Source organism: Acomys russatus, chromosome 5 (genome assembly GCF_903995435.1).
Source record: "Acomys russatus chromosome 5, mAcoRus1.1, whole genome shotgun sequence".
Classification (NCBI taxonomy): Eukaryota; Metazoa; Chordata; class Mammalia; order Rodentia; family Muridae; genus Acomys; species Acomys russatus.
Window position 1 is genome coordinate 49,987,378 of NC_067141.1, and position 12,138 is coordinate 49,999,515.

General features: G+C 46.1%; 1 protein-coding gene across 1 annotated transcript in view; it reads right to left on the reverse strand.

Annotated features, from left to right (window-relative positions):
- Nucleotides 1-11,152, reverse strand: part of Gldc (glycine decarboxylase) — an 84,673-nt gene extending 73,521 nt beyond the window's left edge. Inside the window, exons 1-2 of the mRNA XM_051146327.1 lie at nt 10,836-11,152; nt 10,256-10,334 (exon numbers count right to left, since the gene is read on the reverse strand). Coding sequence (XP_051002284.1) covers nt 10,256-10,334; nt 10,836-11,102 — 346 coding nt within the window. The 5' untranslated portion in view covers nt 11,103-11,152. The remainder of the gene's footprint in view (nt 1-10,255; nt 10,335-10,835) is intronic.
- Between the last annotated feature and the right edge of the window lie 986 nt (nt 11,153-12,138).

A 12,138-nucleotide genomic window follows, 5' to 3' on the forward strand; every position in this document is an offset into this window, starting at 1 on the left:
ATGCTCTTAGAGGTTCACTCAAACAGCACATCCTGCCTGAGGGGAAGACAAAGAACAACTTTTTACAGATCAAAGGAGCGGTCTACAGAGAGATCTGTGGCTTAATTTATCATCTCAGTGAGTTGTGATCTCTTTGCAGACAGGAGCACGGTGGACTGAGAAGACTGTGCTGCAAGGAAAAGATCAAGTCTCCCTCCCATATAGGTAGCTCAGCATGCCGAATAACGTACCTATTATAGAATCCGTAGCGGTTACTACAAAAAATGTTTCATATGTGGTTCAACTATATTCCTATAAGCAAAGGCTTTGGAAGAACATTTGTAAGTGGAAACGTGACACTAGTGGTAAAGTTCTATCAGTGCCTACAATAACTTTAGATTTTCAGAGATTTTACCTTTTCATAGTTTAAATCAGCATTTAGAATTCATACTAAAACTCTCAGGTTTACCATAAAAACATCCTGGGGTTAGTAAGCAAAACAGGCCTGAGCAGTGAAAATGAGATGTAAGAGTCTGGAAAGATGGCTCAATAGTTATGAGCACTTGCTATTCTTGCAAAGGATGAAAGTTCAATTCCCAGCACCTATACTAGACAGTTCCAGGAAATCCAATGCTTTCTTCTGGCTTCCAAGGGTACCCACAAGTGTACACACACACAGACACACACACAGACACACACTCCCCCCAAAATAATAAATAAATAAATAAATACTTTGGTTTTGAGGCAAGCTCTCACTCTGTAACTCTTGGCTGTCCTGGAGCTCACTATGTAGACCAGGCTGGCCCCAACTCATTAAGATCCATCTGTTTCTGTCTCCCAAGTGCTGGGATTAAAAGTGTGAGCCACCTTGTATGGCTATAACTTATAAATAAATCTCAAAAGGAGATCTAAGTCTTCACCCACCACACAACATACATAAAGCTACTGGGGAGGCAGTTTAACAAAGACATGCAGAAGTCAGAAGACAGACACTGAGAACAGTGCACAACCTTGGGACCTAGCACTTTCCTCCGAACTGCTGACTTCAGAACCGGAAGTCCTGCCAGTGCCCTCCTCCCTGTTCCATGGAGTTGGTCGTTGGACCTCTAGATGCAAGGTGGATGCACCTTTCCATCTCTTTCCGAACCCAGTGACCTGAGCTGCCTGGCAGACCTTCAAGTCTTTGGCACTTGATGCCAATCCTCAGCCTCAGCTGAACTCAGTGAGCATCGCTAAATGACGCCAGGCAGAATCGATGCCATTGGACCTCAGCAGGGCTCTGCGAGGGGTGACCTCCATTTTTTACCAGCTAGACAGACATCCTGACACTTTTGAAACTCCACATTTGCCTCATCCGGCCTTAACTCTTCCTGCTTACCATGCAAAGAGAGCACAAAGCAGGCAGTGTCCAAACTCCTACCACCCTAGGGGGCGCCCTTGGTTCTGCCGACGTTCTCAACCTCACAGCACTTGTGGAAAATTGTCTTCCTGGCTCTGATGACTCTACCTGACTGTTCTGTGGCCGCTCTGCAAGCTGCCTCTTTCTTTCTTCTCCACATTCCACTGGGGACATCACTCTCTCCTAGGAAGTCACTCTGGACTCCCTACAGCACAGCCTCACATCTTGCTTTCGAGCTCTCAACTCATACCGTTTCCAGATTTGTATAACCATCTAAGAGTCTCTCTGTTCCGTCTTCGGTCCACCTGCCCCACTTTACTAGGGTCAGACCTGCTGCAGTCTGAGGTCTCCTGTCGTCCTGTCCCCTGCTTCCGTCTTCCTGTGTATATTCAACATTGTCTTGGTGTCGGCTTCCAGGTAGACCTGAAGTCACAGTTAACATATGCCATGCAAACTTTTGCCCCTGAAGCCTCCAGAGTGACATCTCGCACTCGCTGTCCACACTCCCCGGCCTACTTACAGTTTATCCACTTTCACCTCTGTCGATGCCATAATCTCAGTTTCCATCCTATTTGCAGAATATTAAGCATTTACCTTGCTGTCAGGGACCTCATCTTTACTACCACTGGACTCTAGTGTATCCAGTGTCTGTGTAGTACCTTCCACAGAAGCCTCTTGATAAATGAGGGTGGAAAGCTGACAGAGGAAGCCATGGAGGCAGACCTGGTGACTGTAGCTCAGATACCTACTGGTGACAAAAGCCATAGGAAGCACCAACTCAAAACCCCATATATTGCTGAATAGTCCCGGGACTATTTCATGTAGGGAGAAAGGGTCCTTCCTCCCTAGTGACCTTCAAGGATAACACTCTATTTACAATGCTGCATATGTGATCTTGATAGCACTGAATAGTTTTGATGAAACCTAAAATTCATCATAAGTTAATATTATGTAGGAAATATTGCAAATTAGGATAGGTGCAGCAGTTTTAGGGATTGTGTCTGCAGAAGATTTTTAAGGCAGTGAAACTATTCTAATCTATGCTTAATGCAGGTCATTGGACAGTTCCAAACTCCTAGAACACACAATATTACCATCCAATACTGCATAAGAATTATGCTTGGGGGACATGTCCCATGAAGGTCTTCACTTACCAGGAAAGTGGGACAGAGGGGAGGACATCCTATTGGGACTCTAGGTGAGCGAAGCATGGGAGAATGGGGAAATAGAAGGACCCAGAGGGTCCTAGAAACCTACAAGGCGGTTCTGGGCCCAGGAGTGCTGCTCAAACTATGGCACCAGCCAAGGACAATACGTGCAGTAAACTTCAAACCCCTACACAGAGATAGTCAATGGACAGGACATTCTCAACAATTGAGTGGAGAGTGGGGTCTGAGTTTCACATGAACTCTAGTGCCCCATATTTGACCATGTCCCCTGCATGGGGAGGCCTGTTGGCACTCAGAGGAAGGATAGCAGGCTACCAAGAGGCGACTTGATACCCTATGAGCATATACAGGGGGAGGAGGTTCCCCTCAGTCACAGTCATAGGGGAGGGAGTAAGGGGAAAATGGGAGGGAGGGAGGAATGGGAGGCTACAAGGGATGGGATAACAATTTAGATGTAATATGAATAAATTAATAAAATATATTTAAAAAAAGAATTATGCTTGGGTTGGAAAAATGGCCCTCCAGTTAAGAATACTGACTGTTCTTCCAGAGGACCTGGGTTCAAAGCCCAGCACCCACATGGCAGCTCACAACTGTAACTTCAAGATCTGACTCTCACAGAGACATACACACAGGCAACACACTAATGCACATAAAATAAGGTAATTTTTTTTTTAATTTTAGTTTTTCAAGACAGGGTTTCTCTGTGTAGCCTTGGCTGTCCTGGACTCACTTTGTACACCAGACTGGCCTTGAACTCAGAGAGGTCCACCTGACTCTTCCTCCAGAATGCTGGGATTAAAGGCCTGTGCCACCACACCCAGCAGGTAAATAAATTTTTAAAAATATGCTTACCCCCGAGTTAACTATGAACTATGGGTAAACATGAATTGATATAGATCCATCAGGCAGACATGGTGGTGCACATCAATTCTAGCATGCAGGGGGCGGCGGAGGCAAGACAATCACAAGGGTGAGGTCATCATAGGATACAGAGGATGAAGGGGGGAGGAAGAAAGGAAAAAGTGGTCCATTGATTGTAACAAACTGACCAATCTGGTGGGAGGTGAGAGTGGGAGATAAACAAGAAATCTCTGTATACTGCACTAAGTCTGTATAAAAAACTATAGTTGCAAATATCTTTTAAGATCCTTTTTTAAAAAACGTGCATATTAGTATTTTTGCCTGCACATGACTACATACTGCATGCATGCCTGGTGGCCAGAGGCCAGAAGAGGACATCAGATAGACCCTGGGAACTGGAGTTACAGGTGGTTGTACGCTGCCATAAGGTTGTTAACTCCACTTAACTCCAAAAGCAGCAAGTGTCCTCAACCACTGAGCATTCTTTCTAGTCTTGTTACACTCCTTTTGGCAAGTGAAAACTAAGAAAAAGGAAAAGTTGAGGCAGGCAGACCCAGGAGAACCTCATGGCAACTCATGGGACCTGCAGCTCAGTGTTTTAGAGAAACCATTGGATTTTGGCAATAATTTCTAACCAGTGATGAATAACCTACAGTTTCCCAAAACAGTCCGCTTTAAACAAACAACAAACAATGTTAAAGAATGTTACTTATGCAAAACATAGTTTTTCTTTTTTCTTTTCTTTCTTTCTTCTTCTTTTTTTTTTTTTTTTTTTTTTTTTTTTTTTTTTTGGTTTTTTGAGACAGGGCTTCTCTGTCCTGGACTTGCTTTGTAGACCAGGCCAGCCGTGAAATCACAGCAATCCACCTGCCTCTGCCTCCCCAGTGCTGGGATTAAAGATGTGCGCCACCAATGCCTGAAGTATAAAATATCATTTTTTTAAAGACTAGTTTGTACTTACAGTGTGTGTATTTGCTCATGCGTGGCAGAGAATAAACTGTACAGTTCATTTTCTCCTTCCACCTTGTAGGCTCTGGGGATTATTCGGATTTGGTGGCAAGTGCCCTTACACATAGAGCCTTCACGCCAGCCCATTAAATATATAAAAAAATAGATACATTTTTGTTGATGCTGCCTAGGTTCCATGAGTCTTTAAGAGGACGATGAGAGCTGGAGAGATGGCTCAGACACTCCCAGCACCCAGGGTAAACAGCTCCCAACCATTCTAATTCCAGAGAATCCAACACCCCTCTTTGGAGTGGGCACCTGCACCCACATGTACCCCCTGTCCCCACGCACTCACTCGTAATCTTTAGAAATTATTTTAAAAAGAAAAATACTATTTTTTTGATTGTCCTGTCAACAGCATGGTCAGCGTGGTTTTATATATCAAAACCTAAAAAAATGTAAAGTATTTTAAAGCTAAAAATAAACTTTATAAAGATTGGCATTTCTAGGTTCTCTTCCTAACATTTGCAAAGACCACGTCCAGCTCAGGAACAATCAGAGGAAGCCATACATACATGTTTACCTCATCGACTCTGAACCGCCTCTCATTAGCCCTTCTGTAGTGTCCTGAAAGCCAACAGGCTCCTCTAGGACCATACCTGAAGCTCCCTCACCCCCATCTCTAAAGATTCTTTTTTTTTTTTTTTAATTTTCCAAAACTCGCATCTAATTTTTGCTACAGCGAGTTCAGAATAAATAATCTTGATGTTGTCATTTGGTTAGTCTTTATTTCTGTCCACAGTTGCTAGATTTAGAAAAAAAAAAATATTACTTACAAATAAGGTATATTTATCTCAGTTGGGAGTAGGAGGAGCCAACAACAGCTAAGAGGGAGCCTTGGGATTGACTGAAGACCAATCTGAAAGACAGGACTGACTTGGGGAAGAATATCTGGCCCATTCTAAGTGCTCAGATCAGCCCAGGGACTACAGAGCCCTCTGAGTGATAAAGTTATCACTTGTGTCTGCATTGCATAATGCCCGTCCCTCGATCACTCCCTCCATTAAACATTTATTTAAAAATTCACTGTGAGGACACACCTTAGAACATTCAGTTCTCTGGGCCTGGAGAACTCTGGTTCTGACAGCTCAGCTCCTCAGCTCCTGTAGACTAATTTGAGCATGAAGGGTTTCCCCTCACCTCACCTCCCTCTCCCCCAAAGCATGCCCAAGAAAAGCAACGTGTGGCTTTGTATAAACTTTAATCTCTGTGGCACTTGGCTGGTTAATTGGGGCTAGTTTAATCTGGCTTCTTTGAGATGATTTTACTAGAAAGATTACACAGCAAAACAGTCCTCAGTTGGGTTTCTGAAGTACTTTTCAATTAATTTATAACATTAATAGATAGTACTGCAAACACACACACACACACAAGGACAGCTTATACCATTCAGAGAAACCAACGTTCCCAGTTGTTTTTGGTTTTGGTTTTTTAACTGTTTGTTTTCTGTTTTTCAAGACAGGGTTTCTCTGTGTGGCCTTGGCTGTCCTGGACTAGCTTTGTAGACCAGGTTTGCCTCTAACTCACAGTGCTCTGCCTGCCTCTGCCTCTCGTGTGCAGAGATTAAAGGTATGTGCCACCATGCCTAGTTTAAAATATATTTCTTTTTCTTTTTCTTTTTTTTTTTTTTTTGGTTTTTCGAGACAGGGTTTCTCTGTGTAGCCTTGGCCATCCTGGACTCACTTTGTAGACCAGGCTGGCCTCGAACTCACAGCGATCTGCCTGCCTCTGCCTCCCGAGTGCTGGGATTAAAGGCGTGCGCCACCACGCCCGGGTTAAAATATATTTCTTAACTAATTTAGTTGATTTATTATTTTGGTGCAAGGTTGTGGCTGAGGGAGGGAAATTCAATTGAGTGAATTAAACTGATAGGATTTTGAACTGAGTGGCATTGCTTGCTTGTCTGAATAATGACTCACTAATTCTTGCTACGTGGAGTAGCAAGACTGATATAGAAGAACTGATAGCCAGGTGTGGTGGCGCACACCTTTAATCCCAGCACTCGGGAGGCAGAGGCAGGTGGATTGCTGTGAGTTCGAGGCCAGCCTGGTCTAGAAAGTGAGTCCAGGACAGCCAAGGCTACACAGAGAAAACCTGTCTTGAAAAAGTTAAAAAAAAAAAAAAGAACTGATAAAAGTATTTTTTCAAGGCACTTTCTGAAGTGTGTGAGAGGAAGTCTTCTTGCAGACTGACGGAACCCTAGTGCTCTGTCACTTACTCCCTGCAGCAGCGTCTTCAGGTTTGTCAGTCAGAGGTGATTTCTCATCCATGCAAGCCCTGGGCCTGACACTCACTCCACTTCCTGCTCCCTGGCAGTGAGAGCGCACGGGGGCACTTTGTACATGACAAGAATGACTAGAGTATGACTGGCCTTGTGCATCTTAGAAGAGTGAGGGCCAGAGGTCTCTGCTTACCTGGGACACCATGAAAAGAGCAATGCCATGACCAGAGTGGGGGCAATGGAGCCAGATGGCCTGAGTTTGCATCTTGCTCCCATCAAAAGGTGAAGAGTTAAAGGTCAAGTTAAAGAGCCTCTGTATTCCATGGTTTCTACCTTTTAAAGGGGGATAGTAACTGTGTGTGGTAGTGTGGCCTGTAGCCCCAGGCACCTGGGAAGGGAAGCTAAGAGAACTACTTTAAGCCAGTGTGGTGGTGCATGCCTGTAATCCTAGCACTTGGGCGGCAGAGGCAGGTGGATCACTGTGAGTTCGAGGCCAGCCTGGTCTACAAAGTGAGTTCAGGACAGCCAAGGCTACACAGAGAAACCCTGTCTTGAAAACACAAAAACAAAAGTTATATTTAAGAGAGAGAGAGAGACAGAGAGAGAGAGAGACCACTTGAGTCCATGAATTTATGACCAGCCTGGGCAACCCAGATGAGACCCTCATCTCTAAAAGAGAGGAGAGAAATGGAAAAAGACTAACTTTGTTTGTGGGTTATAATGAGGATTGAATAAATAATACACAGAAAGCACTTTTCAAAAGTGCCCACGGGGCCGAGTGGCAGTGGCGCATGCCTTTAATCCCAACACTTGGTGGGGTAGAGGCAGGCTGATCTCTGTGAGTTCAAGGCCAGCTTGGTCTGCAGAATGAGTTCCAGGTCAGCTGGGGATACATAGAGAAACCTTGTCTTGAAAAACAAAAACAACAAAGTGCCATGGGAAGCCCTACGTAAGTGTTTAAGGTTATTTAGTTATGCATAAGTGCAACTTGCTCTTACAGCCAACAAATCCTGGCTGCAGAATTATTCCTGAGTACGAGACAGCATCAGTGCTCACAGGAAGGTAATTCAGAATAAGGCTGTTCAACTCCTAAATGCTCCTGTTGGAGGTGACAAAAAACCAACCTGCTTTCCTCACAGAAACCGACCATCCATTAGCCACGACACGGCAGAGTGAAACATCCAAGTCTTGTAAACACGACATCCCTAACCATCGCATCGCCATTGCTCCTTACTCCAACAAGCAAGCTTTGCTGGAGAGGGGAGGTGGGAGCTCTGACTGTAGAATGCTGTCTCCAAATGACTGTAGACTAAGCAGATGGAACCAACCTAAAATCTCACAGATGCTGCTAGGCTTAAGATCTATTCTTGCAAAGTCTTGGGAATCTCTGGATAGAAAAATTACTCATCTGATTCAACAAGCACAAACCAGTCTTTAATCCTAGCACTTGAGAGGGAGGCACAGGCAGGTGGATCTCTGCCTTGGAGGACAGCCTGGTCTACACAGTAAGTTCCAGGCCAGCTACAGAGACAAGGAGACCCTGTTTCAAAAACCAAAGAAAGAAAACGAGACAATGCTGATTAGTTCCCCAAGTTTTTCTTGGGGGGGGGGCAGTTTCCCTGAGGCAGGGTTTCTCTGTGTAGCCTTGGCTGTCCTGGACTCACTTGTAGAGCAGGCTGGCCTCGACTTCAGAGAGATCTGCTAGCCTCTGCCTTCCTGAGTTCAGGTGCCCCTAACACTCTTAAAAGAGCATCTTACTTTAAAGCATATTGTAAAAGGGGCGAATCTAGACATTCTGACTTTGAAAGTCTCAGGAAAGCAATCATTTGCACAGATCTCCACTAATAGCTTCCTTTAAAAATACACAATTAAGCCGGACGTGGCGGCACATGGCTTTAACCCCAGCACTCAGGAGGCAGAGGCAGGTGGATCTCTGTGAGTTCAAGGCCAACTTGGTCTACAAAGCAAGTCCAGGACAGCCAAGGCTACACAGAGAAAGCCTGTCTCGAAAAACCAAAAACATAAAATAAAATAAATACACAACTAAGCTGGGCACGGTGGTGAACTCCTTTCATCCCAGCTGGTCTGGATAGCAGGTCAGCCAGGGCAACAGAGTGAGACCGTCTTTAAAAAGAGAAAAAAAAAAAGAGTGCAAAAAATCAAACACACACACACACACACACACACACAATCGTTTGCTCAAAAATAAACACAGCTGTTCCACATTGTGGTGCACAAGTAACAAACACTCAAGGAGTCAGGAGCCGAGTACCACAAGTTCGAGGCTAGCCTGAGCTGCATGGGAGTCCCTGTTTCAGAAACCAAGCCAACCTTGCTTTTTCCACATTTGATGGCTCAGAATTCTGATGTCCTGAAATTGAGACACGGCTTGGGGCTATCTCTGTAGGTCTCAGGCAGGGGGTATTCTTTGTGAGCAAGCTCCTTGCCATCAGAGTCTGACAGCGACAAGGGAAGCAAGCAATCCTAGGCAGAACTTGAGGTACAGCCCTCCCTAGCTGCAACCAGAACAGGCTGAGGTCATTTTTGAAAACAAAATCAGGTTTGCATCGAAAAATTCCATCTTACAGAAACCAAACCAAACAAGCAACAGGCAACAGCAAAGCAACAACCAAACAACTGCCCTAGTAAGTGAGAAATATCTCCATGATATGAGTAACCAGGTGAGGGAGCGTGGTGGGTTGTTTTTTTTTGTTGTTGTTGTTGTTTTTGTTTTTTTCATTTTCTTTTCTTAAAGAGTTCTTCAGCTCTGACCACGCTGTTCATGTCCAGATTCTTCCCCCCATTCTAAAAACACCCTCCCCCCTCCCCCATTAAAAAACATTTCTCCTAAGAGGCTGAAGACCCGGCTCAGCAGCTAAGAACACGTTTTGTTCTCGTAAGAGGGCCCAGGTTTGGCTCCCAGAACCTGTATGATGCCCCCACAAATGTCCGGAGCTTCAATTCTGGAGGATCCAACACCCCACGTGGGGCACAAAGATAAATGCAAGCAAAAACTTTTAAAATGGATGAATGAATGAGTGGGAAAGCCTATATATAAATAGCCCAAGATTTCTTAACAAAGTATACATTGTCTTTGTATGCTCTTCAGAAAAAATCTTTCAGACTTGCAGAGCACCTTTGGCCCTCAGAAGTGTGAGAGGAGGAAACAGAACCATTTGAAACTAGTGCAAAGATCTTTGAGAAGGGCTCCTCCCAATTCCCCCGGCTCTTCTCCAGCACCATGACCTCAGGCGATTCCTTTTTCCTTTCTGAGTCTCACCTGATCTACAGAGATAACACACCCAGCTCAGGGCCCGAAAGCCCTTCCGGTGGAGGTGCATGAGGTAGTGAGTCCTAGTCCACCACATGTGTTTTGCGTGGCCTTCCTTGGGGAAGCTTATAGGTACCTCGCCTGCAACTCAGGGATAAAGACCACGAAAGAGGGCTGCATAGATTCTTTCCGGGGAAGAAAAACCTCACTGTTAGGGCCTGTAAGGTACTGAATATTTTCAGTACTGAGCAATCCTACCCCAAGGCTGGACCATTAAAGATTAATTATAGAAGGCAAGTAAACCAGAGTAAGAGGAGACCCAGTGAGTCCTCCTGGACACTTACAAACAGGGTCTTCCATTTTCAAGGGTCTCTTTAAGCGGATGCTGGCGGGGACCGTCTTCTCGATGAGTTCATCAATACTCTAAAATTAAAAAACGCGAGCTGATGAACACGGACAAGTAGAGTAAAATGCCTGCTTTAAGAGGGCCACCTCTGTGTTTTTCATCTTCAGGGCTGGCAGGAACCTCATTTAAATCGTCAAAGTAGAGTTTCTTTTAAAGTGAAACTTCAGGCAACAGAAATCTTTTGGAGGAAAAAAAAAAAAAAAAAGATGGAGCCAGATGGTAAATCCTCCACTCCGGGTTCGATTTTAGTCTGTAAAGGGAGCTGACCGGATTAGTGCGCTCTAGTAGGGAACTTCCCTCCTTTTCCTACAAACTTTGGGTTCGTCTGGAGTTGGGGATATTTTTTAAATGCACTTTTGAAGAGCGGGAACGGTAGAAAAGTTAAGAGTGGAGTAGGCACTAAGATTAAGAGCGAGCTCGCTTCTAAACTGGGGCCCGGGACACAAGAGGAGGGCAAGGTGGGAGCCCGGAGGCCCCGCCGGCAGAGCCCGGGCAGGGTAGAGGGTGAAGGGCCTTACCGCCAGTCCCAGAGCCTGCAGCATCTCCCTCCGGTCTTTGTCTCCAGGGCCGATGTGTCTCCGAGCGAAGTCATCGTGTCTGGGCAGGAGGCGCTCCAGGAGGCGCGAGGCCCCAGCCGCGCCACGGTCCCCGTCACCGCCGCCACCGCCGCTGCTGCTGTCCCGGCCCCGCGGCGCCCAACTCAAGCCCGTGCCCCGAGCCAGGCGGTGGCCGCCCCCGACTCCGCGGCCCAGGCGCAGCCCCCATGCCCTGGCACACAGCTGCATGGACGCAGCCGCCGTCACCTCCCCAGCCCACGAGGGTCAGCGGCGATCCCCGACTCCAGTATCCTGCGGCTGGCCACTGCAGTCCCTGGGTCCCCTTGCCGACAACTGCTGGCCGGACGAAGGATAGAGGCTTGCTCTCAATGAATGGGTGCAACGAACTGCACTAACTCTTGCAAAGTTCCTCCTTCCCTGGAGGCACCTGCTCCGCACACTTTAAGTGTCGCCCCGAAGGCGGGCGGTAGGATGGGGCCAGGAAGCCTTTAGCCAATGGGAGGGGATTGCCGGGCGGGGGCGAGACAGGCCCTCCCTTTCTCTCTCCTTTTCTCCCACCTCCTCCCATTTCTCTATCCTCTTCAGCAGCTGTATGGAGTCTACTACCTAATAGCAGGGACTCTCAGGTCCCTAATCTCGCTTCTTATACGGGGTTCGGGATGCTCTATGGACCCGCTGGCAGGGTGTAGGGCCCGTTGTGGTACGGAAACAATATTGGCAGCCCTGATACTCGTAAAATTTCAGTGGATGGAGACCGAAGGAAGGAAGACTCCACTCCTCGGCTTTAGGGTCACATCTCATGAGAACCATATAGGCAAATGAAGGTTCTTTCATAGTTATGAGATCTGGGCAAAAAGCACATCCTCTAAAATACCTTACTGGCTCGCTTTTTTTTTTTTTCTTGAAGATTTATTTTATTGCCGAGCGTGGTGGCACATGCCTATAATCCCAGCACTGAGGAGGGAGAGGCAGATAGATCTCTGTTCAAGGCCAATGAGTCGAGGACCGCCAGGGCTGTTACACAGAGAAACCCTGCCTCAAAGCAACAAACAAACAAACGATTGACTTTATTTTTATTTATTTGTGTGTTGGGGTGGGAATGTATGTATGTATGTATGTATGCATGTATGTATGTGTGTGTGTATGTATGTGTGTGTGTGTGTGTGTGTGTGTGTGTGTGTGTATGTATGTATGTATGTACATCATCTGCATGACTAGTGCTTGCTGAAGCCCGAAGTGGACATCAGATCCCCTACAAGTGGAG